Raw genomic sequence first — 22,090 nt, 5'->3', positions numbered from 1 at the left:
AGAGAGAGAGAGAGAGAGAGAGAGAGAGAGAGAGAGAGAGAGAGAGAGAGAGAGAGAGAGAGAGAGAGAGAGTCTTTCCCTTGACCAGGCAGCTTCTGAATATTTGATCCTCTCTTGTGTTCAGGAGGTAAACGTGACTCACAACCAGAGAGCAAGAGAGAGGCAGAGAAAAAAAGAGAGAGAGCAAACAAGACAGACAAAAAAGAGAGAGAGAGAGAGAGAGAGAGAAAAGAGAAAAAGAGAAAGCGTGGCTATGTTTGTGGAAGAGTGAGAGAGGGAGGGGAAAGGGAGACAGACATGACAGCGTAAGAAGTGAGAGGTGAAGAAAAGAGAGAGAGAGATGATGTGTGCGTGTTTAAGAGTGTCAGAGGGTGAAAACAGCGAGGTGTGTGTGTGTGTGTGAGAGAGAGAGAGGAAGACAGGCAGAGAGAGCTAGTCTATGAAACATTGATAGAGCTCAGTGCTTTTCCCTCTGTGTTGCTCTCAGGCAGAGGTGAAGCAGTTGGTAGAAAAGAGCAATAGAGGCAGAATATGATCAGTGATGTAGTGCTGAATAAAAATGTGGGTAGACTATGACATCCAGTCGGTGATCATTATACGACAAACAACCCTATTTTTACATAACATACATAAGTTTGATACTACTTACCTACTCTCATTTACACTAGAAATGCACCTCATAAAGATTTGTCAGCCGAAAAAAATTGGTAAACTATTCTATTCTGTAAATAAAATGGTGGGTTTACTCTCCACTACATTCCTGAACCCTTTATTCATGTAACCCATCACAAATATAGAAACTCTACTTGAATATATTTTTGGAATACATTTTTTAAACATGCACTCTTACTTCTGCTTAAAGAGTGGGTAAACACTGTTTTCAGTCAGTCTCCGCCGAGTATACAATTTTGAAAGATGTGAAAAAGTGGGGTGGGAAGCGAGAGTGAATAGGCGTGTGTGTCTGTGATAACTGATCACTCATCTCAACTTGGGAGGCGGCAACAATTTTCTGATTGCAAAGCATTTGACACTGCCAAAGGCAAAATACCTGCCTCGACATCACTGATTGAGGTGCGGTGGTTCAGCCCATAGAGAACACTGCAATGATTTTCTGTCCCTAGAAGCGGATGAAGGGCTTGCAAAATTGTTGAAATGAAATACAGGATTAATGCTATTCACTATATACAAGCCATATAATCATGTTTATGGCTCAAAAAACATGATTTAGTGCTGACTTTAGTTTTTAGATGTAATAGTAGTGAGTAAAAGCCATCTGTCATTTCTCATTAAACAGCCATTCAGGACTTTGCGTACAGAATTTGTACAACATATCAAAGCTCTGGATCAGATGTAATGTGTTGTTCATATTTCTAAACAAATGAGAGACGGAACAGTGGGAAGAGAGTGACGTAAAGAGAGAGAAGAGGGAGAACAAGAACAAGATAAAAAGAGAGAAAAAAGAGAAAGATGGCAAGAATGAGACAGATTAGAGAGAGAGAACCGATCAATCTATTTCTAACTCTTTCTCTCTCACTTCTCCCTGCTTCCCTTTTTTCTCATTTTCAAAATATAATATGATTTTCACACCTAAGACAATTTCTAAGAAAGCTGTGAAATGCAGATATGTGTGTGTGTGTGTGTGTGTGTGCGTGTGTATGGTATCTCAGTGTGTTTCTATCTGTCTGTCAGAGTAATGAGACACCAAATGCACGCATGTATACACACAGACACGCATGCACGCACGTACACACACACACACACACACACACACACACACATGATGTATCTCAGGAGAGTCTTGTCTCTCAGATAATTATGACTGAAGAGTGCATCAGTCACAGATGGGCTTACAAGGACACACACACACACACACATACACATACACATGCACCACAAGTGAAAGAAAGAGTCAGACTCTGTGTGCGTGTGTATACAAACACACTCACACACAGACATACACAAATATGTCTTCCTCTTCATGATAGGTATATTTGAGGCGTCTATCAAGGCAAACCAGACAGACAAGATCTTAATTAGACCCAAAAGGTTGTCAGGAGATTAAAACCAGGTACAGCAAAGGAACTCTGCAGTATGTGAACAAGCATCTCTCTCTCGTCTTTTTTATCACATCATCATCAAGACGTCATCAAGAGGAAGATTCAGGTCAGTCATGGGTGAAACACTTAACTCCTCTATAACTACATGGTATCAAAATTCATCAAGGTGAAAAGCACCTGTGAAAATCATGTTTGCTCTTTATTGAGTAGCATCTAATATATAAAAGAAAGTTTTATTGTTGTGAAAATGTAAATTTAACTATGAATCTTCACACCGTAGTGGCAAATTTTCACACCAACTACTAACAGAAACCAACAGAAACCAACTACGTAAGTTTGTCTTTACATTGCTTTTGAACTAATCAACCCATTCAGCCAATCAGAGCACAACCGATCAGCGTGTCACATGGTCACCACCCAATCAGCCATGGCAGAATGTTACTGACCCATCAGCACAGCAAAGTGTCACCATCCAATCAGCGCGTTCAAATGTTACCAACCAATCAGCAGGTCTGAATTTTACTGGCTGAAAAGTTCAGAGAGAGAGGGAGAGAGAGAGATAGAGAGAGAGAGAGAGAGAGAGAGAGAGAGAGAGAGAGAGAGAGTGTATCTGAGAAAGGAAGAGAGTGGATGAGATGGGGTGGGAGGGAGTGAGGACAAGATGGAAACAGATGGAAGAGGGGAATAAAGCGTGTGTGTGTGTGTGTGTGTGTGTGTGTGTGTGTGTGTATGTGTGTGTGTGAGAGAGAGAGAGAGAGAGAGAGAGGGAGAGAGAGAGAGAGGTAGAGTATTATAGATGGAAGTGTTCCTACCTCCAGCGATGGCGGTTTTCTTGCCGACTGTAACAGTGACAGCAGTGGTTGCGATCATTATCCTCCCTGCTGGTAGAGAAACACACAATCAGCTTAGCTAGAATATACTGTATAAACACGCATGCATAAACGCACACACACACACACACACACACACGCATACACCTAAACAAGCACACAAACATACTGTGCAAACACACACACATACACATGAGCTTGCACATAATGCATGTACAGTATGAGCACATGCACAAACCGACATGCACAGACACAAGGAAGGTTTTGCTGCATTTCCTTATTCATCATGCAAAGAGAAGTTTTGGCTGCTTGCAGGGTTTGTGATCAGGTTGTGGGACTTGTGTGTGATCACATTATTTTACAAACAACACTCTTCCCTCACACGGCTTTTTCAAAATTCAGATTTCCAACATTCAGCTACCTAAACACAATTTCAGCTATTTAGGCTTCATAAAGAGATGAAAAACATGGGAAACAGCAGTTAAACTACATCACAACAGGTGTCACTAAAATAAATGATGAGAGACAAAATAATAATAAAAACACGTCAACAATAAATTAAAATATTATTGGTATCAAACCATCAGTGTCTTGGGTAAACTCTATGGAACAATACACACCCATAAAACAAATAACAACGATGAAAAATGCTCTTTTATCACGGTGCTAATCCAAATTTTTTTCACATACATATTTCATCTGTTGATAGAGATGGTTGCAGTATCACTACTGCTGTCACCAAAATGTCATTCAAAATATGTGGGTGACATATTGACTTCGGCTGTGTACTAAGCATGGGTAAGTAACAGATATAACACAATAATCTCATGCCTTCATCCTCTGTGTGTCTGTATTCACAGCCGCCGTGCCAGCTGATGCCAACTGCTGCCAAGCCACAGATTCCAGCCAGATTAACGTTTTTAGTGTTACGTAACACAGATTAGGAGAGCTAATCATGTAATACAGCAATGAGAAGAGGACTGTCTGTGTGTGTGTGTGTGTGTGTGTGTTTGTAAGTGTCTCATATCTTTTATTTCCATTTTTCACACCTTGAAAACGAAAACCCTTGCATGTCTAACTTTGCATAAGTTTATATTCTGATTGACAAGCATTTATTTAGGGAATTCTGCGATGGGTTTTGCATTGTGTCTTGGGTCATGGAACCTACTCTGTACCTACAGGACCAATGCAAACCTTTGATTCAAAACAAAATGAAAACACCCAAACTAGGGAGAGAGACACTGAAAAGATAGAGAGAGAAAAAGAAAGAGAATGAGAGGGTGAGATAGACAGACAGAGGCAGGAGGAGAAAGTGAGAGAGAGAGAGACAGAGCAGGAAAATAAAGAAGGGAGAAGGAGAAAGGGGTGCAGAGAGAGTGTGACAAAGAAAGAGAGAGAAAGAGAGGGAGAGAGAGATAATAAGGGTGAAAGAGAGAGAGAGAGAGACAGAGATGGAAAGGGGTTGATAACTGGCATTGTGCTGAGTGGTTGTCAGTGGCAACAGACATAATGATGTCAGGGACAGGAATCCCCCGAGACACACACACACACACACACAGCAGGTACACACACACACATGCACACGCACACATGGAGAAAACAGGTGCATACGTGGCCACACACACACACACACACACACACACACACAGACAAGACACATACACACCCAGACAGACAAAAACCAATACACACCCCCAACATTGCTCTGTGACGTTATGTTGTCAAGCAGACGGTGTGTCATGCAACACTGCAACACAGCTTGCCACCCAGACATGAATCACAACTGTTTGTATCACAACAAGCTGGTTCCCAAACCAGATTCTGGGTTTCCAGCAAGCATCTAAAAATGATAGTGAGATACTGGATCGGCAAAACTCAAATGAACAAATGAACAAGGCCCTGCTTCTCCGAGTGAGGATGGAGGTTCCCATGCTTTAATGCACAGAGAGAGAGTGAGAGAGAGAGGGAGAGAGAGAGAGAGAGAGAGAGAGAGAGAGAGAGAGAGAGAGAGAGAGCAGGGAGACAGAAAAAAGAAAGAGAAAGAAAACAGACAAGCTCATGAATAGAAAGAGGGAGAATCAAAAGACAAAGACCATAATAACAGCCATGCTTTGAAATCAAGGGAAAGAGGAAAAAGAGGAAGCATGCCAAGTATCTAGCAGTTTTCCTCTACCCTCCTCCTCCTCCTCCTCCTCCTCCTCCTCTGCCTCCTTCCGTTCGCTCCCCCCCTCCTCCTCTTGCCGCTCCACCTCCTCTGGACTGACGGTGGCGCTATAGTCAGCCTCATAGTCCCTGAATATATCTGAACACAACACGCTACATTTAACGCCATCCTAAAATAGGACTTCAAACCTTCTGTGCAGATGTATGAACTTCTTGTACTGTATCTATGCAATGCCTCGATTTAAACTCATGGTGGCGCTGTGAAAAATTTAGCATCAACCTAATAATAAACAAGATTTCTATCCATCTATATACAGTAGATTCAGTGTGTAGCCAGTATGTGTATATCAGATTTAGATCTTGACTGGTGAAACTATAATCAGCCTCATAATCCCTAAATGCATCCAGAAAGCACATGAACATACTGTGCGTGGATGTGACTACATAGGCTGCATTATGTAGTTTTCACAAGAAGAAAAACGCATAATAACGCTTTGCAAATACTTAAAAAGCATTTCAGATCCCATCAACACATCTAAAAAAATGTAGCAGCAACAAATAGTTGTATTGCTGAAACTCAAATTTTAAAATACATTTGATTTTACTTTTGAGAAAAAATATCCTTTGTGAAGCCAAGTGAGCAGCCAGTAAACCCAGAAAATTCCTCTCTACAGTAAATAAGGTGGGAGAGTAGAGTCAGGCTCAGTGTACCGACATATTTTCAATTTCACAATGCCATACTTTTTCCAGACCTTCATTTCTTGACAAGATTTAAAGATTTTGGTCGGTGTTCAATATGATGTGTGCTGATAGTGGCTGTCAGCTAGACCATATCACTCTGTAGCCGAGGATTATTCTTCACAACAACAAATATCACAGTGTGAACTGACAGTGAAGTTTACAACTACACAGTCATATGTATCAGGACTCAACTGGTGTTTTCCATACTTTTCCAGACATTTTGTCCATTTCCAAAACGTCTGAAGGGTTGGGAATGATCGAATTAAGTTTCCAGATTTTCCAAACCTGTGTATGTTAATTCCCACTATATACTGTATGCAATGAACAAAACACAAAGGAGCAGTTGTAAACTTCTTGTGAATTGGTGAATTGGAAATGAAAAAGAAGTGTTTTATTATGTGTGTGTGTGTGTGTGTGTGTGTCCTCTACCTCTGGTGTCCTGTCTGGGCACATAGTACAGAAACTGTCCAGCTGGGTACTCTACTGCTCTGCGGTACCAGACTGGGAAGTGGTCCAAGGTGAAGATATTCTCCTTGTCTGAGGAGGTCAGGAAAGACCTGGGGAGGCAGAAACATAATGAACAACTTCCCACCTTTTCTCCTCAGCTCTTATTTCTTTACCTTCCTTACCAAACCTGCACTTCTCTCTCATACATGATCACATGACTATCTGTTACATTCACTGTCTGAATGCTGTGGCTTTCACCTTTGCACAAGGTGGTGGCTTGTGATGTTTGTGATCTAGGATTTTAAGTTTATTCTACTGTTGCATTCATTGTATATTGTTCTGAATAGGGGCGTCTAGGGTCATCAAATGCCTAAAATGTAAAATTGAAATGTACTTGGGAGAAAGAAAATGGAAAAGAAAGGAAAGAAGAGGGAGCAGGGGATGGGAATGAGTAGGGAATGAGGAAAGAGAAAGATGGCAGGGAGGAAACAGACATAAAAATGGGAGAAGATGAAAAGAGGAAAGAAAGAGAAAAAAGATGAAAAATTAGAGTGTAGAAATTGAGAGAGCACAGAAGAAAAAAGGAGAGGGGGAGAGAAATAGAAAAGAAGGATGAGGGGAGGAAAGAAGACAGGAGGGGGAAGAGAGAGAGGAAAACACAGATACTATGGCAACAGGACAAAGAAGGGAGAGAGAGAGAAAGAAGATTGTTCCATCGATTCCAGTGTTGGGGAAGATACTTTGAAATATTTGTTTTACCAGTTATTTCACACTGGAAGAAGCTGAACTACAGCAAAGCTGCCCTCAAGAGAAAAATCATTTTGTTACTTTAGAAAAAGTAGTTGAAACTACTTCATGACAATTGATCATATCTATAATGTCATCTAATACAAAAAATCTTTGGGTCTTTGCAACATCTGACTGGTACACCCTTGCAAAAAATGCAACCACCTTCATTTCCTTTATAGCTCAAATTAATTGAGAGTTGCAGTGGTTAACTGTACCTCAAAACTACTACCCAAACTACTACCCAAATGGGAATTTAGTTGAAGTACCACCAAGCTGTGGCAAAACATCGTTAAACTACCAGTTTATTTACATTTTGTGAAGCTATTCCTCAACACTGTTTAATTCAGAGACAGATCAGTGTGGTATGAAATGACCTGAGGGCTAATGCTCAGCTGTCCCTCTGTTCACCACAAGAGGGCGTACTCACACCTCAATGTCGGTTCAGTTCCTTTATTGCCATGGCTTTCACACAAACAATATCGCCAATACAGGATATAAAAAATAGCATTTCAAAACAACAATAAAAGAACTGCTCTAATATACAAACCCTTCTGGTTTTGGAGATAACTGTGTGATTATTTTGAAAATTTAATACACATTAGTTTCAGATAAATCAGATCACTCACTGGTGATGTCTGTAGGTTTTTTACTCACTTGCCGACTCGTTTCTCGATGCCAGTGTACCTCTGGAACCTCATCAGTCCTGAACGCGTCCCCAGGAACGCTGTTTCTACCCCGTCATCCATACTGAGGGAGAGAGAGAACAAGTGTTTAAAATCAAATGCAATCATCAATTTAAAAAACAAAAACGTATCATATTGTAAATTCTCGTATTGTGGAATTATAAAAAATAAACAATAGAAAGAATATCATGTCTAAATACCATATCTGAACTACTGTAAACGCACGTCAATAATTTTTTTTCCAATGTTTTTTATGTGCCTTTGTATGTGTGTGTTTGAGCATGTGTGCCTGTGTCCATACGTGTGTGTGTGTGTGTGTGTGTGTGTTAATATTCACCCAGATGTGTTGAGCATGATGGCGGTCCAGTAGGCTTCCATAGGAGCCGTTACCACAGCGTCAAACAGAGCCTGCTGCAACAACTGCTCATCACCTGGACAAAAAAACATTATAATACTTATTGTATTGGATTATTGAAGGAAAAAGTGTTACTTCAAACCATCTACACGCTTTAATCCAACTATTGATTATGTGCATGTAAACATACCTATTCTAGGATAATTTCAGGTATTGATTTTTTTCTCAAAATGGATATATGTGTTAGAAATGAAGCCTTGACTTACACTCCAGGTCTGGTTCTTTGCCAGTGAGATATCGTACCACAGCCTGCAGCTGGTTCAGCTTACGGTGGGCCGGGTCAATGTCTGTCTCACAGTAGGTCCTACAAGCACACACACACACACACACACACACACACACACACACACAGAACCACGCAGACACATATTTTAGTGTAGCGCAAAAACAAAAGCTATATTAATGTGAAATCTGTAACCTCTATATTCTTCCACTCACCATTCACTGGCTATGGTCAGATCTGGAGCCAGCAAGTCATGAAGACCTGGAGAGACAGAACAAGACATGAGAGAAAGAGAGAAAAAGAGAGAGAAACAGCTACAGATAGAGTGATATAAAGGCAGAGACATAGACAGAGAAAGACAGCGGAGAAAGACTTACCCTCCTCAACAGAGACGTTTCCAATGAAGATATATTGTCCATATCCTCTAGTCAACACTATACCCAGACTGGAACACATAGAAAAGGGAAACTTGGTTATAATCCATTGCCCTTAAAATTGACGATGTGGCATTGTTGGTGATCTAGAAATTACAGTTTATTCCATTGTTGCATGGATAAGAGTGTTGGTTAAATACTTTACCTAAAATGTCAACAGTAGGGTCTTAAGATATTAATTTATTAGTATTATATAATTTGTTTTCATTTTGTGCTATCAATCACTTCATAAGAATAGGTGTCACTTTGTTCAAATGGTGGATTAATAAAGTTCAGAGCAATCAGGCGAACCTGAATGGTGTCTCATTGATGACGGTGTAGAAGTAATCATTCTTCAGGAACACCACTCTCCTCTGAGAGAGGGGGGGAGAGAGAGAGAGAGAGAGAGAGAATTATAGATAGAAGTTTCATTTTTTTGACACATAAAAATGATAAAAACACAAAGAAAAATAATTACTGGTGGTCCTGGAGAGATAAAAACACCTACAGGGAACTCAACTCAAAGGAAACAAGGAGGCAAAAATTGGATAGTAGAAATGAAACAATAATAAAATTCAACAAGAAGGAGAGCAGAATGTATAAATGACAAGGGAAGGGAAATAAAATAAATTGCAATAGAAGAGAGGATTAGGTTTAGAGGAGAGGAAAAATAAAATGTAATATTGAGACAGTTCCTCTTGCTATCTAAGTTGACATACACACACACACACACACACACAGAGAGAGAGAACAGAACTCACCCCTTTATCCAGTGAAGCTCTCACGTCTAAAGACATCGTTCCAGTTTCTCCTTTGACCATGGCCGTCCTCAGCTGCAACACACACATTAGTTAGAGGCACACAGTGAAATATACAGCACAACACTTCAAGGGTTTCATTCAAATACGCTATATAGACACTGCTACAGTCATTGTTCACAGTCTGCATTGCTCATTGATCAATATTTCAGACATAAATGATTGCATCTGCTAAAATGTTATTATGTTACTACCACTACATATCTAGTAATATTCCATAGTACATTTTTCTTTCATGCCAACTATGATTTGTAGGTGTCACATTTTTCTAATGGTGGTATCTCATTTTGGAATCTCATTTGCATGTAGAGACACTGGTGATGGAGATTAATGTTTTACTTTACATTTCAAGGCTTCTAAATGTAATGCTTTTGTAAAAATGGTGCTGGAAATTCTCAGTTTCATCTGGAATTTGATTCATGGCTTCTGAATTAAAAACACTTTTTTTGTTTTGGTATTTTTAGCTTTTTTTGGTAGATATTATATCAGTTAAAATTCGGAGTGAAAAAAATATCTTCAATCCAATAAATCACTATATAAACAAAGCAAGCAGTGTGGCTACAATGTTCCAAAGGGGGCGCTATAATGTAATTACAGATTAGGTCTTTAAGGGGCCTCTTTTTCGGTCTTTAACTGCAGTCAAATAGAAATAGTTCAGTAAATTGCAATAAATTGCAACATCAAATTGCAATACTTTGACCATGACCAAACAGTAACACTTGATATATTATTGAATTATGGTCAAAGTATTTAGAGATTACCATATGTGAAGCTCTCTAAATCTCTATCCCTAACACCACCAGACACACTGCCAGACGGCTTTGGTCACATCCAGAATGAAGCTGTCAGAACAGTTTTATTTACATGTTGACAGAGGTTGAAGATGAAAGAGAAAGAGAAGGCAGGAGATAAAGAGAAATGACAGAGAAAAGAGAGAAGTAAAAAGAGGAGGAGAGCTGAAAGAAAGAAATGACAGACTGTGTGTGTGTGTGTGTGTGTGTACTCACTTGCTCCTCAGTGTCCTCCCATTCCACCTCTGAGAGATCAACACTGTTATAGTTGGGCTTTGGCTTCAGCTTCTTACCCTCCTTATACTGTTTCACACACACACACACACACACACACACACACACACACACACACACACACACACACACACACACAGATATGTACACAGAAAACAAATCTTTACCAACGTATCCCATTTTTCATTATGCTAGGCTAGCTGTGATTCACAGGTTTATAAGGTGGAAAGTTAGAAAGTTGGAAAGTTGCTTGGCTGCAAACACTTTTTCTATATTACGAGCTATAGATAGATAAAACTTTTTCCCTACCAGAGGTCGAAGGTCAGGATGAGACAGGATGTAGCCGTTGTTGGTGTTGAGGAAGGCGTAACCATGGGCACCCAGCTGGAGAGACAGAGAGACAGACACAATCACACACAGTACAGTCCAATACAGTGTAATGATGCTGATATTTTACATTGCATGGATCCAGTCTCACTAGCTGTCTCAGAGCCAGATCAGTATAGAAGAGTATAGTATGGTTATAATATGGTATGGTTCAGTTTGGTTTGTGTGGTGACACAGTACATGTTGATATGTTGGGTATGATAGTTTACCTTGTATCTTGGAGCCAATCTCATCAGTTCTCTCAGAGCCACATCAGTTCCCACCACTCCCAGCAGAATCCCATGAGACAACTACAAGAAACACAGCAGGTTAACAGAGTCACACACAGAGAACGTAGAAGCATTTGATAATATGGTATGATATGGCATGGTATGGTACAGTTTGGTTCACTCCAAACAGTGTCCTGAGACACTGACAAGACAACAAGACATACAACAGATGCCCAGTATGACATATTGGTGTATTGTGCATGGTGTGATTTAGGTGACCCACTTCTAACTGTCCTTCCCATGAGACAACAGCAAGAAACATCCACAGTTAGTATGACTGGGGAATAGTGGATTACATGTAACTAAGCTGCATTTGCATAATGTCAATCTGAATGAAATTTACATCAATCTGTACAGTCTGCTACTTTTGAAAAATGGGTGATTACACATATGGCGGCGAAAAAAAGGCATTTTATTTGTCACATTATGGATGCAAATGTTATTGTACACAATTTCAAGTAATGCTTGGTGAGGATAATTGTATTAATACTGATACAAATGAAATCTTACAGTCTCTTTCTTCTTGCTGAACACCGGCATGGCTACTGAGGTCATCAGCAGCAAGCTCTGGGCCTGGCTGTTGAACAACTGTGGAACACACACACACACACACACACACACACACACACACACACACACAGATTTAAGTTACTCCACTCAACATAAAACCGAAGAGTCAACACTAGTTTACCTTCACTAGAGTGAAACTAACAACCAATTTTTTTAATTCACAAATTCAATTCAATTCACAAATGATCCACAACTACTGCATCTTTGTAGATCTACAAAGGCTCAATGAACTAGAGGGGAAAACTGAGCTAAAAATTAAGCCAGGGAAGAGTTCAATCTTGTCAAGCAGATTTGGAAACTAACTACAGGTGGACCAAAATGTGCTTTCTCATGTGTCAAACCTAGCTAAGCAAAAGAATGGCTACATCTAAGTAAATACAGAGGGAAAGTTAAGCTCAGGAACGGCTACGAAACTGCTAAATTAAACTGCTGTTAAGAAACTAGTCTACAGAACTAACTTCAACCTCTTAGATATAGGTAGAAAATCAAACTAAGGAAAGATAAGCTCCAAACTCTTAAATACAGCTAAAAGTTAAGCTATGTTAAGGAAGAAAGCTAACCTAGCTAGGTTAAGGAAAGGCTAGTTTTAGCATTTGAAATAAGTGGAAAGCCAGGCTAACTAGAAATTACTAATTATCAACTGTTGACAGCAAATAAAAGGTTGAACAGGACATGAGAGACAATATATTTTTTAGATACTCAAAGTGAAGCTAAAGCTCTAGGAGTGTTTACCTCTTTGGTGGTTGGGAACTGGAGGTGGATTGAAGTGGAACAGACAGGAACAACAACAACCATGAGATGTCAGTGAGAAAGACATGGAACATGATGGTGAATACGATGATGGAAATGAAAGAGATGGGGAAAGAGAGCAGATGAAAAGGTGAGATGAAAAGAGAGATGGAGAGAGGAGAGAGGGAGAAACAGAAGTAGGCAGAGAAAAAGAAGATGAAGGAGAAGAGTGGGGGTGCTGGAGGGATGAAGAGACAGAGAGGGAGGGGTAAACACAGAGAGAGGGAGAGAGCGAGAGAGAGAGAGAGAGAGAGAGAGACTGACTGACCACACTGTCCATATAGGCCTCGGTCCAGATGATGTCATGGTCATGGTTGATGACCATTGGCCGGCTGAGAACATGGAGGTACTCCATAACGTTCTCCTGGACATCAGCCAGCGTGGAGACGTGTGTGTAGTAACCTGCAGGGCGCATACACACACACACACACATCACAAACCACTTAGATGGAAACCATAGGACACAATTGGAAAATAAAAACCAGTACATCCAAAAAACACATTAGGCCTATTTAACTTACAAAATTAGGAACCAAGAGAAACTGTTTGATTCTTCCACTGATGCAAATGAATTTTTGACTTTTTCCATAGTGCCTCAAAGGCTTGGCTTGGTCCCAGGTTCATGACACATTTTCTACGAGTGGGAGACAGTGACGTCAATGGGATGGCACCAGTGGAGCTGCTCAGTAGTACACTGCAGCCTCCAGGTATGAATGTGTGTATGCGTGTAACCCTCCCTCCCCCCTTGTAACTACTACCCAAGGGCCCTGCTGTGAATAATAATGGGTTCTTAAAATTTAAATTGGAAATACCAGTTCTTTGCAGGAGACTGACAATAAGCTTGTTTGTCTGTTTGTGACTGATATTTTGTCGTTGGCAGAAGCCTCTGCCAGTAGGCAACAGAAGGGAGTGCACCTGTTACCCATTTCACACAAACACATACACACACACACACACACACACAGATGTGATATTTTTTTGGCCAGGGATGTGTTTACAGTATAACTGTGCTGTGAATAAGATAATCAGGTATTTAGTCAGTGGATTTTGATGTGCTCAGAGCAGGATAATGTGATTATATTTCGGTCTGAGCCGCTGCATGACCCCATGTAATTCACAAGAGGGCAGCACCTGACATACCAGTCCCATACAACACCACCTGGCAACACCACAGAGTGCCAACGGACCTGTAATCCTCAGAGGAATAGTTTCATTTTCCATTTCCATTTAGCTTACACTATTATTAAGAACAAGACTTGGATAGTGGCTGCCTGTTGCAGCAGCTTTCATTTTTTTGCAGCTGCAATGACCCAAATTCCCAGTGCGGATCATGAAGGTTTCACCTAATCTCATCTAATTTACAATGAGCGCAACAGCAGAATAAGTGTAAATGCCTCACTGACACTACAAGCAACCGATAGTAAGAAGTGCAAAGGTCAAAGCCACAGCACCCAGACAATCTTGTAGCAGATATTCCTCAGAATGATTAATGATAGAGAAATGCAAAGATATAAGAGCAATGTTTGTTTTTTAATGCACAACACAGGAGTATTTTCAGTGTAGGGAGAGGAAGAAATTGGGGTTGTGAGGTTGTGATTTTTGGCACAGAAAGGGGGTGAAGCAGCTGCAGTGCTGTGTTTATGCACTGTGAATGAAATTAATGAAAAAGATTTAACGTTCTCACTGTGCTCACTTCTCTACTGTCCTGACACTGTAACTATACAGACTCTGGCCCAATGCTCATACTCTGCACAGTGTAACCATACTCTTGAACTTTTGGCCACTGAGCAGCTCTATAGGAGCAATTCATGCCTTGCTCAAGGGCACTTTGACAGAAGTCGTTGAGGGAGGGGGGACTGCTACTTGTTCCCTTCCTTTACCCAGAATTCCTGGCTAAGATTCTTCTTTAATCCTCGGGCTAATGCCATGCCTCCATTTTGATTTTACCTTTGTTGTTGCAGGCGATCCATTTGACGTTTTCAACAAATGTCATCTCGCGTCCAATCAGATAGGTGAACACTCGCACCTGAAGAAACAATAAAAAAAATATGTTAAGATGCGGTAAACCCCACCCATCTGGTACTCCAAATAACTGAAAACAAACACTGAGCATTATTGTGTTTCATTGGTACCTGTGTTTGTTCATGCTTGTTTCTGTGTATGTGTGTGTGTGTGTGTTTTACCCGTCGTTCTGGCCAGTTGAACTCTTCAAAGACGTCCTGGAAGTCCTCCATGGCTCCGTCTGTTATCAGCATGATCGCCTGGTTACACAGACTGCCCTGACCCAGTGCTGCAGCCTAGACACACACACACACACACACACACACACACACTAAATTTTCCTGTTTATGGGAATTTGTGCTAAAGAAATCAACTGACCCAGCCCTATGAATCACTATTTCGGTCTCTGATTGTGTTGTAATTTGAAAAAGTTTATAATATACTGGTATTGGTATTGTTGCTGTGGTTGTTGCAAAGCGGGACAAACCTCGTTGAGGATCTTGAAGGATTCCTTCATGGCCTTTTTCACTTTTCCTTCTCCTTTGACATGGAGCTCGTCAATCAAGAGCTTAAAATGCTGGAGGGAGGGAGAGAGAGAAGGGAGAGATAGATGGGTATGAATGGGGTAGAGAGCCATTAAAATGGATTCAGATATAAACACAAGCTCTTTTTCACATATGGCAAGATGATATATAAACATTAACATATACAGTATAAAGCACCAAGATGAATAAAGATTGTCACTAAGCCTTGGATCTTGCCCCATGAATAAACACAGGTGTTGTTGCCAACCAAGAGAGTCAGAGAGAGAGAGAGAGAGAGAGATTGTAAGGGAGTGGGTGAGAGAGTGTAAGAGAGGGATTATCCTTGGCACATCCTTGGCAGTTGGCACGCAGACCATTTACGCCAAAGTCACTCCAACACCAGGAGGTAATCAGGATTAATCAACACAAACACACACACACACACACACACACACACACACACACCTGTGATGAAAGAAGTGACCAGCTTAAATCAAGTTATTCTGATGTTGATAATGATGTTGTTGCTGCACAGTATGATGTACAGGAATTTCTACTGTTTATTCCTTGTTTCTTTCTGCTTCTTTGGGTCTCTGTATCTCTTGCGGTGTCCACAAACCAACCCAGTAAATATATTATCTCTTAGTATGTTATCTCCCTCTAAATATTTTACATTGTCCTCCATATCATGGTGCTGGAGATGCCCAACATTCAACATGGATCCCCTTACAACTACAATGACCAGACTCTATATGCTGTATGTCTCTTTTACAACCTCGCCAAACTCCTTCTATCAGTGGCTTACAGTGGGAGTCAAGCAAGGTAAAAAGTTCAGTGTGGGAACTCTTATATAACAGTCCAACAACTGGAGATACACAACTGTAACGGTGCTTGCCACCCACAATAAATGTGATCCTGTGTGTGTGTGTGTGTGTGTGTGTGTGGGTGTGGGTGTGTGGGTGTGAGTAAGTGCATGTCAGCCAACATCTGTAAGCCCATTCTGTTACCGGCTGCCTTTCTAGCCAGTCAACCAATCAAATCCCTTGCTGGCAGGTCATGTGACATACTTAAAACTGTCAGTGGCCAATGACCTCACCTGTGATGATGTGAAGGGGAGAAAAAGTAGGGCATACAACCAATACATAAACACACACACACACACACACACACACACACACAGCAGACATTTACGTCCACAGCAGGTGTTGGGATAGAAAAAACAGAAGAACAGAAAGGGATGAGAAGAGGGAATGAAAAATAAAAGAGGATAAAAGACAGCAATAAAACAATGAGATATTAGTGGTGTGGTAAAGGGAAAATCAAAAAAAGAGAAGGGGATGTTTAGAGATGAAAACAGAGCGAGGGAGAGTAGAGCGCAGAGAAAGACAGAAGCAAAAGCCCATTAACACATTTAAAGAGTCCCAAAGGGGATAGAGCATGCAACTAGATCCTGCATGGAGAGGAGAGGAGAGGAGAGGAGAGAAGAGAAGAGAAGAGAAGAGAAGAGAAGAGAAGAGAAGAGAAGAGAAGAGAAGAGAAGAGAAGAGATGGTGGTGGCTCAAGTGCTGTTTTCATAATTCCATCATAATGAAACCATGAACTGTGAATATTAGGACATTTAACTAAATTATACTATGCTATACTCATTTAAATTTGATGTTTTCTCTAGCTGTGGTATTACAGCACTGCTGAATGAATACAGAACATAGGAAACATTAAGAAACCATTCCCATACTGTGCTGGGTCCTATAGAGCTTAAACATGACCACTCTTAGTTTCTGGAAGTATCTGCACAATGCTCATAGCCTCTGGTAGTAATCGCATTCACTGCAAGAATTTTATATTTGAATTTTATATTTGAAGAATTTTTGCAGCATAGAGAGCAGCAGTTCTCAGAAACTGTAAAATAGTTCCATATGTGAACCATTACAAACTGTTTTATATTATTAGGATTTCAACACATAATCCTTTTCTAAACAGGTTGAAACCCTGATAATGGATGTTCACTGCTTTTGGTTTTGATGTTGGAGCTGTGATGTGATGTAGTGATAAGACAAAATAATCTTTGTCCTTAGAGGATTAGTGAGAAAACAGTTTACGATTAATAGGTTAGTGGAGGTTAAGTGAATTAATTAGCTTTGTGGGTGTGAGTGAGTGAGTGAGTGAGTGAGTGAATGAGTGTGCGTGTGTGTGTGTGTGTGTTACCTCTCTGTTATCCAGATCAGCTTGAACCAGAGTGCCCTTGAAGCAGGGCTCCACGTAACGAACATAGTCACTGTACTGGAGGGAGAGAGAAAATATATAATCAATGATCAATCAACCAATCAATCTGTAAAATAATAATAATAATAATAATAATTAATATATTTGATTATTTAAATATTTCTGTATAATCTATTGCTGTTGTATTAACATAAATTATGTTGTATATCTGCTTTGACATTTCCAAAAGTATTCTGTTGTTGAAGTTCATGTTCTGGATACACGGCTTTTGTATTGCTGGGAAGTTATATGTACATGCGCATGTCAATATAATTTTGTATTAATTCACTCTATTTCATATTTTATTTAATCATTGTTTATGTAAGTAGGTAAAGTTCAAGTTTAAAGTCAGAAATCATTATATTACTCATTACATACTGCTGCAGTTAATATTCTAGATGCATGGTTTTTTCATAGCTACGAAATTGCCCTACTCAGGTCAGTAATTTAAATTTCCTAATTTCCTAACCAAACATATCCATTGATAAAAAGGCCAAAGGTAATAAAACAGCTATCAGATTTTCATTTTGGTTATTGCACTAAGCATGATAGTATTGCTTTAAATTCTGTGTAAAAACAGCTTAAGCAGGGAGGATTTGCAGGAGGCGTATGATTACACACACAGTAATACCAGGATATATCCTGCTTAAACCATGCTTATTACATTGATTTACAGTTGTAGAGCTACACTGCCAAAATCCTGGAAACACAAAAAAAAAAAAAAAAAAAAAGAACTGAAGCTTTGATATTATTATTAGAAATGAATGCCTGATATGAATTAAATGTTGCAAGCATGTATGTGTGTGTGTGTGTGTGTCTGTCCTTTTCCAAGTGTTCCATGTGTTTACCTCTGTCTGTGTACTTGTGTACTAGCTTGTTTGTCCTTAACAGTGTGTGTGGTGTGTGGTGTGTGGTGTGTGGTGTGTGTGTGTGTATGTGTGTGCATGTGTGCGTGGTTGGGTGAGTGCATTTGTGTGTTAGGGTGTTAATCTCTATCCCACGCTGATGAGGACTTACACAAAGTCTGGTGAGTCTGAGACTGCCCATGTGTGTGTGTGTGTGTGTGTGTTTGATGAGTTTGCGTGAACTTACAGCTATGATGTTAACAAAGTCATTTTCTCCCAGTGTGTCCAGTATTGTATTGATGGTGTGTTTGGCTATGGTCAGTCTCAGTCCCTTCATACTGCCACTAACATCCACCACTATCACCACGTCTTTAGGAGAAGTGGCTGCCTGGATGTACCTGGAGAGGAGAGAGAGAGAGAGAGAGAGAGAGAGAGAGAGAGAGAGAGAGAGAGAGAGACAGAGAGAGAGAGAGATGATAGGGATTTGAATACAATGTAAATGAAATAACACTTATTCATGAAAACAAACCATTATATGTCAGTAGATCGAGCAGACTGACACGGCAGACAGACGTCAAGCCTTATCCTTTTTCTACTTCCCTCCTTCCTTCCCCTCATCCCTTTATTCTCATCCTCTGGTGTTCCAAGCTTGTTTGCGCAAACGAGATTTACCGACCCCCCGCTCCGCGGCAGCCGTGACCGATGATTTTCCAAATCCACAGTGTCCTTCTTCCTGATTCTCTGTACTTCCACGAACCAGACAGACTTCCTGCAACCTGACTGTCTGATTGACCCTATTGTCATGGAAACAGAGAGCCTTAATCCAGGTTTTAATTGACTGGTCGACTGAGTCTGGTGATTGACAGGATTAAAGCAGAAGTGATTTGTCAGTTGCAGCATAATACCTATGGCTGTTAGTAAAACTGCTAATGTAACTAAATCAGAATTTCACAGGACAAAATGTTTGTTCAAATGTGTCAGTAGAGCAAATATTAATTTCAAGGCTATATAAGATGTATTGTTATTAACAAGTCTTTAATGTCTTGCTAGTTTTTAATATAAAGATGCATGTGTTGCAGGGAAACACAACTGATGAGTCTCTTCGCCTCTTTCCAGAGATGTGGCTAATAGGGTCTAATAGGTTTCTTGGGTCAGGGAGGCACGGATAGCGTGAAAGAGGTGTTACAAACACCATAAGGTGTGTGTGTGCGAGTGTGTGTGTGTGTGTGTGTGTGGACGGGCGCTAATTCCCTGGACAGCAGTGAAAAGCTGAGTGCTCATGGAAAGTACTGGCGAGATTAGGTCAGATTAGGACAGATCTTAGTGAGCGGAAGGTAGGTTGGTCTGAAGGTAGAGAAGCTGACTAATAAAAGATACTAATGATAATAATGATGGATAAGCAGTTATTCTATTCTATTCTATTGTAGTCTGTGCTGGATTGTTGCTTCAGTTCCCAGTGCTGAAGTGTCTTTGAGTATGGCACTGAACCCCACCCCTCCCCAGAGGAAGTTTCACCCTTAATGAAATACATACATGTAGGAGGTTAGTGATCTAATACTGATCCAGTTACCTTGTGTAAACTGGCCAATAAAGTAATCTTAGTCTTAATTCCCCGGACAACAGAAGGTTTATGCACCGTCTCACCTGCCAGCAGAGAATTTTTTCAGACAGAGCCTGCGCAGGACACCGGAGGATTTTAGGTAAAATCCCATCATGGGAAGTCAGGGTAGAAAATGACCACCTGCCACCAGCCAAATGCTGGTAAATCTGTCCTGTGGCGGGTAAGATTATCGACTCTATCAGCCTCCTGCCATCATTTGGAGGTTGTATGTTATCCTATAAATCTAGTTGGCCAGTAAAATAGTTTAAATGGATGGTTAAGTTTGGCATTGCCCAATCACTATGCAGACAGAAACTTTAATGTGTTGAAAACGCCTCTGTCAAACCCTCGATTCTGCCTCTCTACTCACTATCCATTTCTAATGTTTTCCTTCTGATGGTAAGGAAGGAGATTTCTGACTTTAGAAGGCTAGGTGAGGACATGAGCTATCGTCATCAGAGCAAAACATTTGTATTCATGATTATGCATCCAGCAGATGGGAAAAAAGAAGGGTTTCCTTCCAAATTGAGATTTTCAACATTTGAAAAAAGTGACAACTACTTGAAAAAAATCCTCCAAAAATTTGATCAAGGTATTTTCTCAAGGATAACAGGTAACTGACGTCATTGGTTGACAAAACACTTTTACAGAATAGATGCTCTATATTTTAGAAATACTGAATGGAGAACTGTAAGCAATGTTTTTGACCCAAAATGGATATATAGCATTTTGCAATAGAACTCTTCATACTTGGATCCTGATAAGCACAGCCTTAAACAGAGCTGTAAACGTTCATAAGGCACCAACAAGGGGGTGAGAATGAGGGACGGCCTTACCAGTTCCTGTTCCTGCAGTCAAAGGTGACAACGCCGTTCTCATCCGGAGTCCACTGGATCCCTGGAGAGAGAGAGAGAGAGAGAGAGAGAGAGAGAGAGAGAGAGAGAGAGAGAGAGATATTCTAAAATTGGTGACTGAGCTGCTTTCTTGTTTGGGTTTGTGAATGTGAACTGGGGAAATGGATTTCTGGATAGTTGGTTGAATGGATGATAGATGATAGATGACTGTCAGATGGATGGATGGATGGATGACAGACGGTTAAATGAGGGAGTGATGGATGAGACAGTGAAGCTGTGTCACAAATCCTTTCCTAATTACTCCTCTACACACACACATACACACACACACACGCACACACACACACACACACACACACTGGACAGAATTCAGTCTAGCTGAGACTGAGTCATCACGACTGACTTACAGTTTACTGCATTGTCAGTTGCTGTGTAAGTATCCTGCTTGTCTTGTGTAGCTGGATGCTTTCCTACACTTCATTTAACTTTGTTTTAGCACTGTGCCAGCACAGGAGAAAAGCACTGCTGAAGATATTGTCAAACGGGACAGCCTGGCCTCATGGAATTTTGTGAAATGAGCACCATGCCCTAAAATGCTTAACATGCTCCGTGCATGAAAAGCAAGAAAACATAATTCGTCAACCTGAATCTCCACACAATACTAATATTTAAATCAGTGGGCATTTTATTAGGCATTTTAAGTCAGTATGCTTAAATAGGGGTTAATGTAGTTAGACTGTATGGACTACCTCTTCCTTTCCTTCATGCTCCTCACTCTCAGAAGTCCTCTGATTGGTTAGTAAGGCCACCTCCTTCTGTCCTTCTGGCAAGTCAGTATGTATATTTTCTTTGGTCTCTTCAGATCTGAACAGGCTTTAATGGTTCTTTGACTAGAGGAAGAGGAGGGATTTTGTACTGCTGTCCTTCTCTTTGTCAAGTAGCGAGTGGCAACCACTCCTGTCGTTCCCTTTGTCTCAAGCTCATCCTCAGAGGTTTTCACACTGTTCAGGGAGGCTTGTCTCTTTGATGCTGACAACTGTAGGACTGGGATTCTGGAGCATCTCAGACAAGGTGGTTGTTCCTGTATCGGGAGTCTTATCAACCACCTGCGGCATCTTGTGAATCTTACCTTTATACATCAAGTTTGTGTGTATGTGTGTGTGTGTGTGTGTGTGTGTGTACCTGGGTACAGCCTGAAGAAGCCTGTAGAGCTACCAAAGTACTGCCAAGTAAGAGTCGGATCTTTCTGGAAGTTATCGATGAACACGTCATTCAGAGCTTCAGACATATACACTCCATTCAGAATATCTGGATCTAGAGAGAGAGAGAGAGAGAGAGGGAGAGAGAGAGAAAGAGAGAGAGAGGGGGAGAGAGAGAGAGAGAGA

The 22,090-nt window shown here is 40.6% G+C and overlaps 1 protein-coding gene across 1 annotated transcript in view; it reads right to left on the bottom strand.

The window, feature by feature from the left end:
- cacna2d4a (calcium channel, voltage-dependent, alpha 2/delta subunit 4a) overlaps nt 1–22,090 on the bottom strand; it is a 101,477-nt gene that overhangs the window by 68,875 nt on the left and 10,512 nt on the right. Inside the window, exons 6-27 of the mRNA XM_078282244.1 lie at nt 21,888–22,019; nt 20,688–20,748; nt 18,499–18,649; nt 17,350–17,424; nt 15,108–15,197; nt 14,803–14,916; nt 14,567–14,645; nt 12,888–13,021; nt 11,771–11,848; nt 11,201–11,281; nt 10,914–10,988; nt 10,587–10,673; nt 9,523–9,594; nt 9,074–9,135; nt 8,726–8,793; nt 8,564–8,609; nt 8,332–8,429; nt 8,048–8,141; nt 7,682–7,774; nt 6,221–6,348; nt 5,061–5,189; nt 2,870–2,938 (exon numbers count right to left, since the gene is read on the bottom strand). Of these exons, the coding sequence (XP_078138370.1) occupies nt 2,870–2,938; nt 5,061–5,189; nt 6,221–6,348; nt 7,682–7,774; nt 8,048–8,141; nt 8,332–8,429; nt 8,564–8,609; nt 8,726–8,793; nt 9,074–9,135; nt 9,523–9,594; nt 10,587–10,673; nt 10,914–10,988; nt 11,201–11,281; nt 11,771–11,848; nt 12,888–13,021; nt 14,567–14,645; nt 14,803–14,916; nt 15,108–15,197; nt 17,350–17,424; nt 18,499–18,649; nt 20,688–20,748; nt 21,888–22,019 (2,016 nt within the window). The remainder of the gene's footprint in view (nt 1–2,869; nt 2,939–5,060; nt 5,190–6,220; nt 6,349–7,681; nt 7,775–8,047; nt 8,142–8,331; nt 8,430–8,563; nt 8,610–8,725; nt 8,794–9,073; nt 9,136–9,522; nt 9,595–10,586; nt 10,674–10,913; nt 10,989–11,200; nt 11,282–11,770; nt 11,849–12,887; nt 13,022–14,566; nt 14,646–14,802; nt 14,917–15,107; nt 15,198–17,349; nt 17,425–18,498; nt 18,650–20,687; nt 20,749–21,887; nt 22,020–22,090) is intronic.

The sequence above is a fragment of the Centroberyx gerrardi genome, chromosome 24 (genome assembly GCF_048128805.1).
Source record: "Centroberyx gerrardi isolate f3 chromosome 24, fCenGer3.hap1.cur.20231027, whole genome shotgun sequence".
Taxonomy (NCBI): Eukaryota; Metazoa; Chordata; class Actinopteri; order Beryciformes; family Berycidae; genus Centroberyx; species Centroberyx gerrardi.
Note: the sequence above shows the minus strand (reverse complement) of the source record. Positions and strands in the feature narration are given on the sequence as shown.